The sequence below is a fragment of the Aedes aegypti genome, chromosome 2, assembly GCF_002204515.2.
Source record: "Aedes aegypti strain LVP_AGWG chromosome 2, AaegL5.0 Primary Assembly, whole genome shotgun sequence".
Taxonomy (NCBI): Eukaryota; Metazoa; Arthropoda; class Insecta; order Diptera; family Culicidae; genus Aedes; species Aedes aegypti.
The window spans coordinates 241740940-241762112 of record NC_035108.1 but is presented as its reverse complement, the minus strand read 5'-3'; the positions used below and the strand labels follow the sequence as shown (position 1 = coordinate 241762112).

General features: G+C 39.3%; 1 protein-coding gene across 12 annotated transcripts in view; it reads right to left on the bottom strand.

Moving 5' to 3' along the window:
* Positions 1 to 21173, bottom strand: part of LOC5571157 (protein Wnt-1) — a 134836-nt gene that overhangs the window by 26485 nt on the left and 87178 nt on the right. For all 12 annotated transcript variants that reach the window (XM_021844597.1, XM_021844596.1, XM_021844598.1 and 9 more), the window contains exon 3: positions 5067 to 5434. In XM_021844597.1, coding sequence (XP_021700289.1) covers positions 5067 to 5378 — 312 coding nt within the window. In that variant the 5' untranslated portion in view covers positions 5379 to 5434. The remainder of the gene's footprint in view (positions 1 to 5066; positions 5435 to 21173) is intronic.

Below are 21173 nucleotides of genomic sequence, written 5' to 3'. Positions count from 1 at the left end.
TTTCACTTTTGAAACGTTTAATTTCCGGATTTACAAAACGACGAAAGTAAGATTCTCCACTTTCGTAACCTAAACGCTACTTTCGCCGCTCTGTTGTATGGGAGACAAAGTGACTTAACCACGAATCAAAACAAAACACTACTTGAGCCGATTTTACACTGGTAGAAAAACGTCGAAAGTAACTGAATGAAACGGCTTATCATTTTGTTATAATTATTTTTGTGGGAAATAATAAAAACTACCTAGTTTTTGAACGCAAACAGATTGTATGCTAAATTTAAGTGATGTACACGGCAAAAAAATGTTAAAAAGGTGGTTCATTTTAAAACAGTTTTAGAAGACAGGTTGTGATTCTTGTTAATTAATTTTCTCAAAACCGTATGAAAGTTACTTACGTCGATTTGAAAAAGTAATCGAGACTTCTTGTTAGAATTTCCACAGGAATTTCTGGATTATGATGCCATTTCAACAATTAATTGCGTTTGGGGTTCCAATACTTCACTTTCGCCACAACACCTTCAACATAACTTCGGACAAACGAAAATGCAGATGAAGTTCAATACATCGTTCTACATCTGTATTTGAAATCGATGTGTATAAACAACAGCAGAAGGAAAAAAAATCGGTAGTCAAAATTCAAAGTAGTGCACGAGCTTCTATGGGGTGCAAGAGATAAAGCACTTCAGGTTGAAAACCTCTCAAATAAAACCAAAATTAAGTCGTCACAGTTACCCGCGATTTATTTTATATGGTCGCAATTTACGATTTCCTTCGCTTGTCTTGTATAAAAGTTTAATTCTCTTGTGTTCTCTTCTCCAGTTTTTTTTTCTCTGTGTTGTCCCTTTTGTGTTGGATTGGGGATCCTGGCCATCCGGCAGACGAATACCGGCAAGAAATTGGTATCAACGCCATGACACGATAATAGAGCTACCACGCTATACCTCCCGGATGAGCTGCAGAGAACCCTAAACCCAATCCTTACCATGTCCTTCCCTTTCAAAATTGTGACCATTAACCTCGAGTTGCCACGAGTACCCTGGCTCCATCCCATACTAACTTTGGAAATGAAAAAGTAAATAAATTGTAAATAGTACAAAAAACGAACTTCGGCTCCGCAAAGCGTTACACGCATTTGAGCCCCAAATAAACGAACTAGTAAAAAAAAAAGTCGTCACAGTTGTGAAACATGTTTTTTAGGACAGAGTTACATGAAGGAATTTTCACAGGATGTCCTATGTATATTTAATAATTATATAAATCAGTTATGAGTTTAATAGATACTGCGTAAGGCTGAATTTCCAGGATGTAAATTTTGCAACGGTCCCTTTCGATATATTGCTATCATCATTCAGAAAAAAAAAACAACCAAACGATTATTGAACTGAAGCAGTAAAGTGACGTGCATTTATCTATATCTACCAGGAGAATAATGATGAAACTTCGCATGGAATTAAGGACATTTTAGCCGTTATTGAAATTTTTCCATAAAGGCCAATAAAGTTGCAATAAGTTCCAATAAAATCGTATACATGGGTCGAAAACTAGAGATGGTTAAAAAATTGATGCTCTTCCCCTACTTGAAGAAAAATTGCTCGAAATATTTCTGAAGTAGGTAATATTAAATAGAAGTCAAGGGGTCGGACCTGGTGTAGTGGTTAGAACACACACCTTTCACGCTGAGGATCTGGGATCGAATCTCATCCCCGAGAAAAAAAATGAAAAAAAATGAAGTCAATAAATATAATTATCGTTTTCTAGATTCCTCAGTCACCCTCCCACCTGTTTAACCCACCCCACCTTACATTCTTCTGTGTTCTTTCACTCATTCTTCTTTGCTCTTTGTTCCATTCTACTAGCATAGGAATTCTCCCCAGCTATTCATATGCTTATTCGGGTTCATATTAATCAGCCAGCGTAACCTATTCAAGGGCCAAAAATCGCATAGCATAGCATAGCATAGCATAGCATAGACTGACTGTACATGTCAATGGTTGCTACTCCGTGATTGATCGGAACTGGTAAGAATTGCACTACGATCCAAATGAATAAGGGATGGGAGTTTCCGCTTATTTTCGAAGTACAATTTTAGCAGATCTAATATTATTGATCAATAACGGCGCCGGCCAAGTCCTTACAGTCAGTTGGGGAAGGAATGTTAGGGTGTAATGATTGTTGCTTCTAGAGACCGAGAATACCTCTGCATCTCCACAATCACCACGGGGAGGGTGTTTATTAGTGAGGGAGGAAAAGATCTCGGAGTCACCATTGGTCAGTGATGCGATCCATGGATAAGGAGGGAAAATACAACTTAAACTTAAAGCTAGTTTTGTATTTTGTCTCGAGAAGTTTTCGGTAGAAGATATAAAATATACGTCAACATCCATTATGTCGAACCATTCAAAAGATGTTTTTAGTAATGGCAAAAAAAAAATATATATGTATATATTTTAAATAATATGAAAAAGGAACGATGCCGACACTTTTAGTGACGAACCAAACATAGTTTGTTTGAAAATTACAGAAGAGTAACGCTGTACATTATTGTCTCGAGATGAACAATTTTTGATAGGAGTTTTAAAATATACGTCAACATCCATAATGTCGAACCATTCAAAAGATGTTTTTAGTAATGTTAAAGAGAAAAAATATATGTATATTGAAATTATATAAAACAGGCATAATGCCGACACTTGTAGTGACGAACCATTAAAAGTTTATTTGAACATTAAATAAAATAACGTTTTCCTGAAAATATGTGTCATTATAAGCATGAAACGAGCTCACCAGTTGGTAATCCATCCTCGACTTAACACGGATATCTTTTCGCACTCACACAACGCGAACCGTAAAACTTCTCGGCGTCCCGAAAACGAACCGTCTTGTTTGGGCTCTCCGAAACACTGCCCAGCAAAACTCGCGAAACGAAAAACAATCTCCTGGCGTCCCAAAAACAAACCGTCTTGCTTGGGCTCTCCGAAACACTGCCCAGCAAAACTCGCGAGACGAAAAACAACTCCCGGCGTCCCGAAAACAAAGCGTCTTGCTTGGGCCCTACGAAACACTGCCCAGCAAAACTCGCGGAACGAAAAACAACTCCAGGCGTCCCGAAAACAAGGCGTCTTGCTTGGGCCCTTCGAAACACTGCCCAGCAAAACTCGCGAAACGAAAAACAATCTCCTAGCGTCCCAAAAACAAACCGTCCTGCTTGGGCCCTCCGAAACACTGCCCAGCAAAAATCGCGGAACGAAAAACAACTCCCGGCGTCCCGAAAACAAGGCGTCTTGCTTGGGCCCTTCGAAACACTGCCCAGCAAAACTCGCGAAACGAAAAACAATCTCCTAGCGTCCCAAAAACAAACCGTCTTGCTTGGGCTCTCCGAAACACTGCCCAGCAAAACTCGCGGAACGAAAAACCGTTAACAAAATTATAAGAGCTCAAGTGGCTCCTATTCAAGGGCCAAAAATCGCATGCATAAAATATATTTCGTCAAATATCATCTAAAGGAGTGGAGATATCGCAATTTTGAGGTGATTTTTTGCCCTTAAGGGTCCTAAAATCACCAAAACAAGCTGAAAAGCATACCAAAATTTTTCAGAGTTCACTAAAATGGTACAACTGCACTTACGCCCTTTGCGCCACCTCTAAACCTTCACCAAAAATTCTCATTTTTTCACAGGACGTTATTTTGGGACCGATGATCATTTTCCACTTTGTAAATCCTGACTACGGGAGATTTTTGGAAATAAGCCCCACCCTAATGTATTAGGTATTGGAAAAAACGTGACAGAGGGGGGAGGGGTCTAGAAATCACGAAAAACGATGGACGTTTGAATTTGAATCTTATACAAATCAAATTGAATCTTATACGGATACGATCCTGATTTCGTTGCTCACTCCACATGACAGGCAACAGATTCAATGGATCAAACACTACTACGCACATCGCGAACCGGACACAATTGATCTGGATTCCGTCGTTACACAAAGGATCATGCAACAGTTTCAACGGATCAAATTCTACTCCTAGCTCTAGTCCGTTGAATAAAACACCCTTGAATATGAGAATAGAATGTAAACATACTTATTTTTCAGATCAGAAAAGCATGACTAGTGATATTGCATCATATTTGAAATGTAATGAAATGTAAACATAATATGATCGGAAAAAGTGTAATTTCTCGTCATATATTCTGCGATTTGGGGCCTTCCTTAGCCGAATGGTTAGAGTCCGTGGCTACAAAGCAAAGACATGCTGAAGGTGTCTGGGTTCAATTCCCGGTTGGTCCAGGATCTTTGCGTAATGGAAACTTCCTTGACTTCCCTGGGAATAGAGTCTTATCGTACCTGCCACACGATATGCGAATGCGAAAATGGCAACTTTGACAAACAAAAGCTCTCAAGTAAAAAACTGTGGAAGTGCTCATAAGAGCACTAAGCAGGCTCTGTCCCAGTGAGGACGTTATTGCCAAGAAGAAGAAGAAAAAGAAGAAGATATTCTGCGGTTTTCAACAGATGTCTTCTATGCTTATTAAAACTCAAATAACCTACTTAATGTTTAAAATGGTTTTTATAGGCAACTACTAATATTCAATTCTACAATTCGAGATTATGTCCGGTTTTTAAGGCATATTGTAAGAAACCTGAAGTTCGTAGATACAAAAGTAGATTACATTATTTTCACAATTTTACATTTCAGTTTGTCCAAATTCGTAGACATAAAATTTTAAACAGTTTTTCTTCAAAACACCGTTGGCTGGTTTAAGTCGTAATAGACATGCCAACCCTAGTTACATATTGTAGGTTTATCAATGTGGTATTAAAATATATTAAATTGTATAAAACCTATAATTTTTAAGTTAGGAATGTTCGATGTCCCCAGATAATATTTGGACATTATTTTTCCAAATTTGAACATGATAGACAGTTTCGCACACAAAATTATAAATTAGCAGTTAACCTAAACATTCAACAAATCCGAATCTGAAAATTCGTTTAAAAATGCAATATGTCTACTCACAAGAGCAAATCTCCGCCGTACGGCAATCATTCCACTTATGGATACGTACCTTCAGCAGTTCCGGGTTGTTGTAGCAGATTTCCCTTTGATGTTGGGTGAAAAACGTGTTCTCGTTGTAGAATTCATACGTCCGGTTGGAGTCCCGGTGGAAGTGTTTTACATCAAGCGACAGGTCCGCCACTCGCCACCAGTTGCCATTAGTGAACTTATTGCAGTAGATTAGCACAATCAGCAACAGCAGCATGGACTTTCGTTGGACTGCATTTCTGCTGAAGACCTGATTTGTCGGCGGCCAGCTGGGACGGAACGGCGGGAATATGCTCGATAGTCGGAAGCAAAAGAATGTCTTATGCTTCACCATTTTCCACTCGTGCTACTCATCGGATATTAATGATGTGCCATTTCAGCAGAGAAGCTCTGTAAGAGAAAAAAGGAAAAGGATGAAAAGTTTTCAATTAGGGATTTTCGAATATAAAAATCAATTGAAGCTCGACAGAGCGAGAAGAACTGCGACCAAATTTTAATAACCGAAAATCAATATATTTGGATAGTATAAAACGAGAACATGTGTTACTGCAGTGCCAGAGTTGAGATGGGAATCAAATGGGCTCAAACGAGAAAAATCATATCGGGTTTTATTACTTTTATCGAATTGGCAGATGCGATCTTTCTGCTGCTTCTTTGACGAAACATGTGTTAAGGGAGATTGCATTTAGAACGACGCTTGATTGATCAAACATACCGTCGAGCGGTATTGATATCAATCTGGATTTTTTTTTATTTTTGTTAGTCGAAGTAGTGTTTTCGTTAAGCGAACTCGTGTATTTCGGTAGTTTTGTTCTCTTTCGTTAACAAAATCCTGTGATATTTCACCATGAGATGCGCTTTCATGCAAAAAATATTTATGAAAATTCTTAGATCAGTAGTAGAGAACCGGTCCGGTCTCCTCTACAAGTTTAGGAATGCAGGGTTGAGGCCCATTAAAAATAGAATGCGCCACCTTAAAGAAATTGCTCTCTAGCTTGTAAAACCCACCAATTTGGCGTCACGATGTTAGTTTTCGCATCTTTTCATAATCACTGTGTTATTTAAAAAGAAAATAACTTCAAAATGTATTAGTTTTGGAGCTTCGCAAATATCATCAAAAATTACCTATTTTTCAACACTATAGGCAAGACGGTCATCGAATAAACATCGCAAGTAATTCAATTCCACTTGTAATGATATTTTTATTTTGCTATTAATATTACTTACAAAGCAGAGGCTAATTGATAATTGAAAAAAAGCAGTTTACCGTCATAGGGGATACTTTATAACAAGGTTTATCACATTCGGAACTCTATACTAGTCAATTCGAATTATTAAAATGGTTATTTTTATCTCTATTTAATACGATATTTTTATTACTCTTTTAAAAACGTTTCAACTAGATCTGCACTAAGTAACGGAGGGATTCCACGGAGGCATGCAAGTCGATTCTGATCGACCATTTCACAAATATCTGAAACTTTGCACAGTTTTTCAGTTCCATCTAAATCTTCATTTTCCGATATCAAATCTTCAAGTTGAGTCTCGACTAACTTTTCAAAAGGGTGTATGTGAAAATGGTTCAAAAATATTCAAAAAGCTGCACAGCAAAAACGGTTCGGTAAAATCTTATAAAAATCCACTGAAATTTTATTGTTTTTACAAAAGTTGATGTAAATACGTGGAAAATAGTACAATTTTATCATATTTAGCTTAAACTATAATGAAACATATTGTTAAGCTTAAAGAGAAAACAATATTTTGTAATTTTTATTTAAAGCAGGGGTGGCACACTTGCCCCAAAGTCCGCTTATGGCGAATTCCTGTAGATGATGTAGAGAGGGTAAATGCTCCAGTTCCTTTTCGCCTAGAGAAAAACAAAACCAACGGCATGACGTAAAATCTATAATGATTTACTTTCACGTCATGATGTAAAAGTAAATCATTATAGATTTCACGACATGCCGTTTGTTTTTGTTCATGAAATTTTAAGAATTGGCGTAAATTTAAATCGAATGATTCACTTCTTTTATGTGCATCTATGAAGACTTAAATTTACATTACATTTCCAAAGAGTGCAGGATCTTCAAAAAGCGTTTATTTGAATTGCGGAACAAAAAAAAAACTCAATTAGTGATAGAGGTTAAAGTGATTATAAAACGAAGCCATACCTCAAATTTTCAAGAGCACAAGACTTGAGAACCAAACAGCGCTCCGCGTTGAAAATTTATCCCATTGGTCACCACCAGCAAGCAAGCAATTTGATTGATTTTCAACACGAACTGTTGACAGATTCTCCAGTCTTGGGCTCTTGAAAATTCCAAGTATAGGTTCGTTTTATAATCACAACAATGGCTGCTCAATCGAGGATGGATTATCAACGAGTGTGTTAATTTTACGCTTTTGTTTCAACTATGAACTATGAAAAATAATGTACTAAAATATTATAGCCTCACATTTGATTCGAAAACTAAAGACTTTACTTTTATTAATGGGGCTGTTCATAAGCTAGAGGTATCTGCCGAATAGGGTCCTAAAGCCCTGTTCCAATTTTAGTGCAAAATGCTTAAGTTTAGGCTAAAAACACATGTTAACTCATTTTTTTAATGTTTTTCGTTTCTTTAAATCCAAAAAAAAAACATTTTTTTATGTTTCTTCAGATTTTGTTACACCCCTTGCCTTAAACTCAAATTTTGGGTATATTTTCTTTTCCGTGTCCCTTCCAAAATGTCAGATAGGAACAACCCCAGTGTTAAAACTAAAAGCCCTGTGGTGTTTTTGTCGACTAAGCGAATGTCAAACATGATCAAAAGTGTCAAGGTTCAATTATGGACCAAATTTTTATATTAAAGTTAAATATGATACAGCCGATATTTGAGCGGGAAAAAAATACCAAAGTAGTTGCAGTAACATGCTCTTTCATATTAATGAATAAAAACAAGATTTCATTAAACATTTTAGGACCCAATTAAAAATGGTCGAAGCAGCATTATTGGGGTGACGACGATTTCTTTTGCAGCGGCGGCGGCGTGGATCGACGCAAAATCTTATATTTGTCGAAAAATAATATTTTTGTTTTCTAAACTTTTTTTGTAATCTGAACCAGAAGCCAAATGGGTTGGTGGTCTGATGGCTACCGCTTCTGCTTCACAAGCAGCAGGTCATGGGTTCAATCCCAGGCCCGTCCCTTTCCTCGTACTTTGTAGTTGTATATCTCTCACTTGCTTCTGTCTTCCATTCTAAATCTATCGCACTCAAACTATTCGTTCATAGCAAACGCTAGAACCAGAGACGGACATGAAACCGTTTCCCTAACGCTTCCATTCTTCCACGCGCATGCCTTTCCTTACGCCTGATACATAGGCAGTCTGCTAACCACAAAAGAAAATCTCTCTGCCATGCCTTTTCCACCAATCCATACACTCCGCATGTACTGGCGTCAGGCTATCGACATGATGGAGACACCATCTTCTATGGTGACAGAGGGCTCGATTGGCTTGTCAGATAGATCGGGCCCGGGACATCCTGTCTACTGCAAATCGCTGCAGTTGATATAGGGCATGTCCATTGCCTGACTGGCGTAGATGCAGTCGGTCTCCACGGTCTACAGTGGGCTAGTATAAGTGCAACATCATTTCCTCCCCCTTTCCCACATTGGTCTGCATTCTGACGTGACAGGCGCTATTATAGCCTAAAAATAGAAGATCACCAGAACTTATACACTGATGGTGTCTGTTAGTCCCAAACAGTCATTCGGTTGGTTCCTTGTGTAAGTGCAGCTGATCTGGCTATACTGGAGTAGCATCCATGGGCGGCCAATCAAGCTCAAGCTCAATCTGAACCAGAAGCCAAATGGGAGTCGCACTTGGTAACATTAAGATTGAAAAACCCAACTGTTTTAAAGTTTACTAAGCATATACATTTTTGATTGATAACAAAACTACGCGAAATGCTTATACCCTACTAACACAACTACCTCATCCTGTGATGTCTATGAAGATAGTTTGGGTTCCCTGTATCTTCTACATAAAGTAGACGTTGAACTAACATTCCTTCCCTTTCCTTAGCGATTGTGAGGACGTGGCCAGGTGTACAATTTGATGCTTGTTTTGTTAATTTCTAATATGTAGAAAAAAAAGCGTTAACTCCAAAACGATTTTTTTGCGACACTTCTTATTAGATTTCTCAAAACGAAAAGAGTTGAGAATTGCACAGCCACCCACGATTTGTACAGTCGTTTATGCTATGCTATGCGATAACAAAACTACGCGAAATGCTTATAAAAATACAATTTACTAAAAGTTGTTAATTAGAGTCGTGAGATTGTAAATAAGGGTAATTCGACTTTTTTTTTACAAAAGTCTCGTTTACAAATGTTATTAAAAATTATGTGCTGTTGTTATGAGAGTTAAAACTTATGAAAGTTTGAATCGGTTTAATATGAGAGGAATTTGAAAACACAATTTCGTGCCGACCCACAGCGTGGTGTCTGCTGGCCAAAGACCACGTGCCGTACATTTTTTGTAAGGACTTAAGACCACAAGGGGATGAGTAGAGCCGTGCGCCGCCGCATCACGCAGCTTCCGCCGATTCATTTTACGTCACGTCGGCGCTCAATGAGGTAGGGAGCCGGATCCAATTCTTGGCACTTTTGATTCACTTCGGCAAGGGGTTTTTTGAAAGCTACTGATCTCACATTTGGCACCAATATGCGTCGTATTGAAGTGCTTCTTATTGCAAAGTTTTAGGCACCCCCATGGAAGTGCCCAAGTAGCTCTGCACCCTATTGGTGGCGCGCCGATCAGCATTACGCCGCCGGTTTTGGGTTTTAACGCCGAACAATTATTTATTCATCTCGAAAAGAGAAAATAATAATATTTCTACGAGAGGAAGCACCAACAAATATTTAGACATTATTTTGGACTAAATTGACGCTTATATTGAGTGAAATTATGAAAATTATCATTAAATTGAGGTGAAATTATGAAAATTATCAAAAATTACCACGCGTAATGAGTTAATTAATTTAATAACCATGCGGATTGGATTACCGAACAGCTCAATATAAGCGTCAATTTATATTAGAGTGTTACTGCCTGTCTGTAGTAGTCATGTCGTCACTTGAGTGAGAACGACACGTTGATAGCCTTCCCACCTCTTTACTCTTCCACAATACAGTTGTTGTGGAAGCCATGTAGGTACGATAGGCAAACAGTTTCAACACTAAATAAATCACACTCTCTTTTCCCGTGTGTGTAGTTAACATGAGATGGATGGATATGGGTTATGAAACGGGTCCGCGTGGTCTGTAGGGATTTGACTTCTAAACTTGTAACCAACTCAGTTATTGGGTCACCAATAACACGTCTTAACTGGTTGAAGTATTGGGATGGAATAGCTTGTTAGGAAAAATAACAGAGGGTGGTTGCTTGATAGTAACACCTAGGGTTAGGGCGATTGCTACTATGTTAATACCCCCTCTCAATCGGCCATTCCAATTTGGCTGCATAGCGCATCTAGTCGTTTCTGGTCCATTGGCTTCGTGAACATATCTGCTAGCTGATGCTGAGTTGCAACATGTTCAATCTTCAGACGTCCATTCGCAATATGATCACGCAAGAAATGGTGCTTTATGTCGATGTGTTTCGATCGTTTCGATTCAAAGTTCCGGGCCATTCCGATACATCCTTGATTATGTTCGTAAATAACGAAGGCTTCGTCCTTTTGCTTCAGTTGTAGATATTCAAGTACCCCTGCTATCCATATTCCTTCTGACGCTGCGGAACTCAAAGCTACATATTCAGCTTCGCTGGACGAAGTAGCAACTGTAGTCCAAGAAACCAGATTTCCAAACACCTTGAACACATAGCCGCTCACCGACTTCCTGTCCAAAGTATCCGATGCCCAGTCAGCGTCTGCATAACCGATCAAAAATTCCGCATCATTGTTTCGCTTAAACTCCAAATGCCTTGACTTCCTTCCCTTCAGGTAGCGTACCACTCTTTTCAAACATTTCCAGTGAGATGATGAAGATTTCTGTTGAAAACGCCCCAGATAACTAACGGGAAAACACAGGTCTGGTCTGGTACACAGCATTATATACATTATGGTACCCAGCAGTTCACGATACGGTTCATTTGTAGATTCTCCATCTTCGTGCAACAAAAGTCCTTTTTCAAGTGGTGTTTTAACTGGATTACAATCCGACATTTGGAAACGATTCAACATCTTTTCAATATTTGACACTTGCGATAAACGTATTCTGGTGCGATCCTCGTTATATTCCAGCTTGATTCCCAAGAAATGGTTAGCTTCTCCAAAATCTGACATGGCAAAAACAGACATCAGCTGCTTCTTGAGTTTCAAGATTGACGATTTCTTCCTACCAACGATCAGCAGGTCATCTACGTAAAGCACGATGTAGATCTCATCTCCATTTTGACTTCAACGGTTTAACACCTGCCGGGCAGCTCGTGAAGTACCACACGTGATTCTCATCCATCGAACGAAGCTCGTCTTCCACCGCTTTCAGCCAGACTTTTCGATCGGGGCGGCCATTGATTTCAGTGAATGTCTCGGGGGCATCTGGTAGAAGTAAACTGGCAGAAGTTGCTCTATACCCAGTTAAGTAATCTAACAACTTACCGGGTAACCTGCGCTCCCGTCCGCTCTTGTAGCGGTCGTTCTGTTTGCGCGTCGCTGAACTCTTCTTCCGGTTCACTTTCACGAGCATCGACTTGCTCATGATTATCAGGGACAGCAACATCTTCGTTCTGGGCTTCTCTTTCCGTTTCCGTCTCGACTTCAACTTCACCTTCCCCCTCTTAATTTCTACCGGATCGTCCAACTTGCGGAGGTTTGCCAATACGGAGCTTTCACTTACCAAGTGATCACTGCATCCGGAATCTAATTTGAAAACGATCCTTCCGGCTCTCTTGCGTCTACATGGGTCCACATCCGCCATGAAACTCACCGCATTCTTCACAACTGAATTTGCTTCACTTTTGCTTTGTAGACGGCAATCTTTCTTGTAATGACCCCGCCTACCGCATCCGTGGCACTTTCCGTTGAACTTTTGCTGTTTCTTTTGCTTGTGTCCATGGCCAGTAAACGCTGCCGGTTTCACCTCTTCGAATTCTTCCTGGCGATCAGTCCGTTTCGATTCTTCTGCTAATAACCGTTGCTTGACGAAATCCAGCGTTAATTCTTTCTCAGCCACGTTCTCCAAAGCCGTTACAAGTGGGTCGTAGGTATCAGGTAACGTTAAGAAAAGCTGCGACACCAGATCTGCCTCCACCAAAGTCGCGCCGGCCGTCTTCAGCTTTCTTACCAATCCATCGAACTCCAGAAAATGGCTTCTCATGTCGATTCCGTTCTTCATACGGAGGCGCGCTAGTTGCTTCCGGATGAGAGTCTGGCTGGCAACGGACTTCTTAGCGTATGTTACCTCCAAACTTTCCCACATCAGCTTAGTTGTCGTCTTTTCGCGAACTACCTCCAGACAGTCGTCCGCCAGGCAGCTAACCAACAGCGCTTTTCCCTTACGATCCTTTTCGACGAATTTCGTCCTCTCGGCTGCTTGTTCCGGCACATCTTCCGTTAGCACCTCCGAGACTCCGTCCGCTTCCAGGAAAAGCCTGTCACGGTAGCTCCAATTTTCGTATCCTCCAATATTTCCGCGAAATTGCGGGATTCCATGAGCGAGATCCTTTTGCGTGGTGCCCATAACCTATTGAGGGTCTTGACTCGTAGTGTAAGACACGAACACGTAACGTAACGAACAAACTAGCTTTATTGATAACACGTCTTAACTGGTTGGAGTATTGGGATGGAATAGCTTGTTAGGAAAAATAATAGAGGGAGGTTGCTTGATAGTAACACCTAGGGTTAGGGCGATTGCTACTATGTTAATAGAAATGAATTTTAAAGTAAATGCGGTTATTTGGTCTTACCATCCTTGGGTGAGACATTCCCCCTGACCCCTCCCCTTTTTCTAGGTAACAGAAAAATCATGGACACCGGGGTCCTTAATTGGTTTAAAACGGATATACCAATATCTAATTAAGCTAGAAGCTTGGTGTTTTCAGCAAAGTTTTTCAGCATATCAAGGGCTATCCGACGATTAGTAATTTGATTGAGAATTCTCCCGTAGGTGGCACTAGTTACAAATTTTATTCAATCATCTATATCTCAAGATCCTTATCAGCTCGAAGGTTGGTGTCTTCGGCAAAGATATTCATCCACTAGGCTGCACTAGTGAAACAAATCTTCAATCTTCCCTACCTCAAGATCCTTATCAGCTAGAAGATTGGTGTCTTTGGCAAATCTGTTCAGCAGATCAACTGCTATCTGGCGGTGGAGAGTCTAATTGGAAATTCATCCGCTAGGTGACGCTAGTAAAAAGAAATCTTCAATCTTCTCTACCGTTGATTCGGCCGTTCAAAACCTGATTGGGCACATGATCGTAGTAAATCAGCAAACAATATGCAACAGTATTGTTGCTCAAGATTCTTGTCAGCTAGTATGTTTGGCAAAGATACTCGGCTATATTCAGCTGTCTTCGGCCAAGCCGTTCAACAGATTAAGGCTATCTTGTGGTGGTAAATCTGATAAGAAACACATCCACTTTTTGGTGCTAGCAACCAATTTTCTTCAATCAGATGATCCTAATCAGTCTCAAGATCTTTATCAGGTAATCAAGTGCTATATAGCCATCTGTCGAACAACTTGGCCGAAGACAGATGAATATAGCCGAGTATCTTTGCCGAAGACTCCAACCTTCTAGTTGATATGGATTTTAAGGAACAATACCGTTGCATATTGTTGTTTATACGGCCTTAGGGTATTGCTCACTACATAACAATTTGAAACGCATTGGTAATAATTTCTGGTCAGCCACACATCGGCGCCAATATTTTTTACCTCCAGATTGCCCTCAATCTGCTGCATATCTTTGCTGAAGCACCAACTTTTTAGCTGATAAGGATTTCAAGGTACAGACAATTGAATTACAATTGTTACTAGCGCCATTTATCGGATAGATTCTTATTCAGACTTTTTACGGCCTTTTAGGCCTAATTCGCCTGGACAGCTTTGCTGAAAACATAAACTTTCTAGCAAATAAGGCTGTGTCTCGAGAAAATTTGTTACTAGCGTCACCTAGCGGTAGAATTCTCAATAAGATTTTTTACCTCAAAAAAGCCATAAATCTGCCATATCCTTGCCGAAAACATCCACCTTCTAAATGATGGAGATCTTGAGGTAGAGAAGATTGAATATTTATTTTTACTAGCGTAAGCTAGCGGATGAATTTTCAATCAGACACTTCACCGCCTGATAGCGCTTGATCTGCTCAATAGCTTTGCCGAAGACACCAGTCATCGAGCTGATAATGATCTTAAGAAACAGACAATTAAAGAAAATTCGTTTTTAAATTTGTTTTACAAAATTAGGATGATAGTGTTTTCTAATAACACAGAACACCTAGATATAAGAAATGAATGTAATGTTTGGAATAATACTAATAAAGAAACTAAAAAAAAAAATCGTCACTAGCACTTCTTAGCGGATAAATTCTCTATTAGATTTTATACTTCCCGATAGTTCCAAACCTGCTAAATATCTTTGTTGAAGACACCAACCTTCACGACAATAGGGATAGACTGAAGATTTCTTTTTACTATCACCACCTAGCGGATGATTTACTGAACCGCTTTGCCCAAGACACCTACTATCTGGCTAGGATCTTGAGATGCAGACAATTGAAGAAAAATGGTCACTAGCGCCACCTAGCGGGAAAATTCTCAATCAGGCCCATAATTTAGTTGAAATTTCTCGATAAATTTGAGATTAAATTGATTTTTCAACATGCTTGCAGTCTCCATACAAAATTCTTAGTTTCTCTTATATGGCAAAATACAATACTTTTCTGACCCACAATAAATAACTTTTTACTATCAAAAATATTATGAACTTTGTATTATTGTAAGTATTGTATTATTGTAAGTATTATTTTACACATGAAGTTTGAATCCTGTGACAAATTAAGCAAATAAATTGTCATACAAGCTGACAAACTTGCATGGAAGTTAACTCAAATAGTGTTTTTTGCATTTTCGCAACAATGATTATCACAAAAACTAGACGTGCTATGATATTTTTTAAAACGGCAATGGATTCAACAACCCTTAATTGAGTAAATAGTGCTATTTTGGTGCTTGAGGCATTAATCGTGTTCCACAGTGTTATCAATATTTTGTATTTCAATCAGCGAAATTTTGCTCCATATTAGATTCGAACTCTTGCACCGGTAGGGCAAAAGTTCGTTGAATAGAATCCATAGAAGGTTAAATAGAAAAGAAGATTAATATTTAATACACGGATTTTGCTCATATTTTCTCAGTAGTTTCCGTTTATTTTTTCTGGGGGTCCAAATGAATAAATTTGGGAAGTATAACATAAGATTTTGGTTGTTTGATCTTTATGGGCCATCCTAATACCTATGCGCATGTTCAGTACATGATTTCGATCTACAAACAAATATACTAACCGATAATGCGTTTAATTTGAATTTTTTTTTGAAAATCATTCTATTTATTCGAATAAATCGAATTATGTGTTTTTTTTTTGCAAAAACAATTGATTTAAAATCGGTATATAATCCGCACTCATCTGACAGAGTATGTTGTAAAGCAAAGTAAAAAAAACAACTTTATGGCTGGTTGGCATGATGGCCGATTCCAAGACCTGCAAAATACGAACCAAATCCTCAGCCCTCCCCGAATGTCTGGATTCAGCATAAACAACGGTAAACATACATGCGAGATGCGAATGCCATATCTTTCACCAGAATAAAATATCAGATTTCAGCAAAATTGGTGGTACTCAGTAGCAGGAAGACGAAATGATAGATGAGAACGAAGAGCCAAGCGAAAATACTTGTGCCGGTGGTTATCGTAATGAAGAATGCTTGTAATACAAGCAGCAAAATATGTGAACCGAGTTATGTACACGAAAAAAAAACGGGAGCTGCAGACAAAAGATTCCTTTATTGTTTTTCATCTTCTACACCAGTTATGCTGCTTTGAGTCGGTTTGCCGGGAAGGGGAAGATTTCTAGCGAATTGGCAGAGATCCTAATGATGAGGAATGTATTTACGAAGCTTATTACGGTTGGACACCACTCCAGATTGTGCTTTGCTTCGCGATGGAGATGGGGAATATGGTTTCCTGGAGGTAAGATTGCATGGATCATAGGCATGAACGTGGTTGCTATAGGTTGTGGATGTATTTCTCGGAAAATACTTATCAATATTTCCCGTCTATTCAATGGGAACCAACCAAAATTAAAAGATGATGTTAATCATAGGATGATCTGTGTCACATTTTGTATATGAATGTTTCATAGCTTCACTGATTACAAATACATGGTTCCTGGAAACATTAAATTGAACAAAGCATAGCATAGATAGCATGCACAGACTGACTTTACATGTCAATGGTTGATACGTCGTGATTGATCGGAACTGGTAAGAATCTAAATGGGACTTTCCATTTACTCTAGAAATGCACATTTCAGCAGCCGATATAGGAGCTATTGGGATATAGGGATATTGATCAGAGGCCTCCCTTAGCCGAGTGGTTAGAGTCTGCGGCTACAATGCAAAGCCATGTTGAAGGTGTCTGAGTTCGATTCCCGACCGGTCCAAGATTCTTTAGTAATGGAAATTTCCTTGACTTCCCTGGGCATAGAGTATCCATCGTACCTGCCATACGATATAAGAATGCACAAATGGCAACTTTGGCAAAGAAAGCTCTCAGTTAATATCAATTAATAGCTAAGGAGCAGGCTCTGTCCCAGTGAGGACGTAATGCCAAGAATAAGAAAAAGAAGATATTATTGATCAATAACGGCACCGGCCAAATCCTTACAGTCAGTTGGGAAGAGAGGGAATGTTAATGTGTAATGATTGCTGCTTCTAGAGACCGAGACTACCTCTACAATCACAACCGGAACGGCGTTTATTAATGAGGGAAAACAGATCTCGGAGTCATCTTAGGAATGGGGGATAAATATTAAGGTGATTATAAAACGAAGCCAAACTTTGAATTTTTAAGTGCACAAGATGAGAGTATCTGACAACATTTCGCGTTGAAAACCAATCAACTTACTTGCCTGCTGGTAGTGACCAATGGGATAGATTTTTAACGCGGAGTTCTGTTTGGTTCTCAAGTCTAGTGCTCTTGAAAATTTGAGGTGTGGCTTCGTTCTATAATCACCTTAACCTTACTTAAAACTAGTTTTGAATTGTTGTGTCACGGTAAAAAGATATTGGTAGAAGAAAAAAAGTATGTCGGCATTCATAACTTCGAACTATTCACATGATATTTTAAGTAATGACAAAAATGAAAAGTATGTGTATATTTAAACTATATAAAACAGGATTAAGGGCTTATGCCGATACTTGTAGTGACGAACCATCCATAATTTGTTTGAAAATTGCCTGTGTTATCATAAGCATGAAACGAACTTACCAAATGCAGAGGCGTCGCGTCCACATGTGCAACATGTGCACTGCACAGGTGGCAAATCGTTCATCATAACAACCTACAATTTCTACTATTATTGAAGTACGGTTCTTCAATTCTCTCAATAAAATTTAGCCTATTTCAATTATCTTTATCATTGATCATCACAATTTACACCTTTCAAAATATTTGTTGTTATATTTTTGGTATTCAAATTAAATGCAAAAGCTGTTTGGTGCGGCGCGAGATCTGTGTCCTAATTTTCCCTACGCGCTCAGTGCGATGCATGCTACGCAACACTTTGTTCCACGCTACACGTTGCTGCTGTGACGATGAAACCCAACGTGTGCACTCTCATCGGGAGACGCGTTGCCTTTCGTCGTACACACAATTCTGTATATGTGGTAGAATGTTTTTTGCACTACAAATGCCAGTGTGTAAGTAGCCAAAGCGTCGACTCTGGCCGGTGCACAGTCTTGCCACATCAATCTGTGCGAGCGTGCGGTGGGAAGACAAGAGACAAATCAATCCACGAGAGAGATCCATTTTGCTTGCTCTCTTTTTTCCTTCGCTCTTTCAACATCACCACGCTTGTGGTGTGGAGTACTGGCGTGATTTTTTAGACGGCTGACGGTAAGAAGTTTCTGTAAGTTTGAGACCCAGGGCCCGCGCGTATTTTTGTACAATACTGGTTAAGAACCTCGCTTCCAGCATACAGTATTAGCGCGGTGGTACTTGTGATGGTCAATCGGAAGACAATCAGAAAATGAATTCAAAAGCGGTCGTGCCCTCCGTACCGTCATCGTCAGTATAACGCTAGTGGTGTGGTTTAAAAGCGAGCAATTTTCTTGATGCGTGCACCAAGTACACGAAGCGAACGATCTTGTATTAATTCTATGTAAAAATATGTGGGTTATGATCACTAACTCTATATTGCAATATTAGTTAGGATCCAGTGCTTTATAAATCGAAACTGATGACCCGCATAATTTGAATTATTTTCATATGTAATTTTACAATTTCCCCATAATGATGACTAATCGTTAGAAATGAAAAAGTGAGTAAATAAAACTAAACAACCCGATTAGCATCTGCAATCATGTATGTTTTTAATCAACTGAAAGACTAAAAACAAATATATTTGAAAACGAAGGTTAGTAAAGATTGATTATACATTTTATTACCTTAGAAAAAAATGGTTTGAATCCACGGTGTACCTAATAATTACATATATAAAATGACACTTATGTTGTTTTCGTTTTTAGGAACTGGGTCGGTTATCAGCACATAAATAATCCAACGTCAAGCAAATTGTAGTTCGGCCGAACTTGAATCGGGTTGGGGTTGAAACTGTGGTTCAGAACAGGTTGCGTCAGTTCCAACCTAGGTTAAAAAACGAATTCAACATAAATTAGAAGTGCACAGGTTGATAATAAGGCCACGCGACGCCTCTGACCAAATGGTAATCCATCCTAGATTGAACACGATTATCTTTTCGCACTCGCATATCACAAACTGGACACGATTGATTTTGATTACGCCGCTCCCCTAAAAGACAATCAAATTAGAATCAAAAAATGAGAACAAAAGCGAAAAAATGGTATTCGATGGTGTAACGCGATTCATCTAAAAGCTCCTAGCTGAAATTGAAACTCCAAAAACTAGAGGAGGAACGTGCTCTGGAGCACAAAGAAGCGGAAAAGCAGCGTAGTTATCTCAACAAAAAGTACGAAACGGTCGCGAACACCAAGAATCGGTAGCGGAAACACCAATTTCTCTCCTCGTGCATGTTTAACACCGAACAGCTAAAAACGTGAACAAGCTGCGTACGAGCTCAACTACGACGTAGCATCATCTGTAAGTCAGATTTCTGCATCTCACCACTATGCAATCTCAAAAGACCTGTTTTTTTTCCGGAAATCCCAAAGACTGGCCGATTTTTCTGTCGTCGTTTAACAGTACTACATCGATGTGCGGTTTCACGAATGATGAAAACATTATAGAGATAGATTGCAGAGGAGCTTGAAAGGTCGAGCGTACGAAGCAGTAAAGAGTCAGCTGATGCATCCAGCAAATGTGCCTGGGGTTATTAGCATTCTGAAGATGATGTTTGGGCAGCCTGAGGCCATTGTGCATTCCCTTGTAGCCAAGATCAACGCGTTACCAGCCATAAGAGAGGAGAAGCTAGACTCTTGTAGATTTTTCAGTGCTTGCGGCTTAGAGGACCACTTATATAGGGTGATGTGCTAGTATCCATCGTATTAAGCATTGGTTAGTGAGAACTGCAATTTTCCCAGTATTGCAGTTAATGATGCTTATACAAATCGATGCCAAACAGTTCTTTCTCAAAACGGCTTTAGCATTGTACAATAACATTTTGATAAATCTCGATCTCTTTTTGGAAATAATGCAAAGAAAATGCATCTTACCGTATTCTCAATCCGTCGTATCGTTTTCAACACCGTCGCAATCAGTTTCCAGATTCGTCTCACAACTTACGGCTCACTGTGTGTATTGAGTGGTTAAAACACAACATATCAACGCTATAATAAAATGTTTTACTAGAATATATAGATCTACGGGCATCTTCCTCCATTCCTTCAGCATGATGGAATATACTAATTTCCTTTAAAATTAATTGTTCGTCATCAAAATTCAGCCCGAACATATGAACACAATTCCTTTTGACCGTACAATTATGGCATTTGCTCACAGTACAGCGAAAACAACACAATCAAAGGAATCGTATTTTTACGTCGAGCGTCGCGCACACATTGATGCACACAAGCTTTTTTTTCAGTACGACGGATTGAACTTTGTTTAAATTCTTAATTATACGCGGCGGTTGAGGAAATTTCGTAAAATTTGGTGATTTATTGAAGTTTTACGGCGTGTGATTGGAATGAAATCCTTCAGTGAAGAAGTACGAAGGATTTCCATAGTGAAAATAAGTGCCCGGCGAAGTAAGTCACCCACGGGGGCGGGAAGAAACTTGTGTTGGAAAGTGGTGTGGCTCAGTCGATCGCTAAGCATTTCTCCCAAATCGTGTTCGTCCATGCGATTTCGGTAAAAAAGTGCAAAGTGGATGATTGAACTGAAGTTATTTACCAAAATACAGTAGTTTTATTGCATTTTTGGTGTACAAGTGTACAAACCATAACAGCTTTCACAAAATTACACTTGGATAATGAATCTATGTTGCAGGTAAGTTTGAATATCCGCCGTAGTGGAACATTTAAAGTTTGATACGACGAATAGTAGCGCTTACGACGAAGAAGAACAAAACCCTAACGTGTACAGCAACTATGTAGTAGCCAAGCTTCCCCCAACATTGAAGCTAGATTGGGCCTGTTACCGTTTATCTATGCCTCGAGTCAACTTAGCGACATTCGGAAATTTCCTCTATTCTCTTGCTGAGGCCGCCAGTACAGTCGTTATGCCTACGATTGTCACGGATCATCAACCCGGGAGCATCATGACAGCTGCAGTACAACGTCAATAGGCCTTTTCATGTGACAGGTCCGTCTATGCATTTGTTTACATCGGTGGAGGACCGGTGCATACACGAGGCTGTCATTTTCGTAGAAGAACTGTCAAAGAGC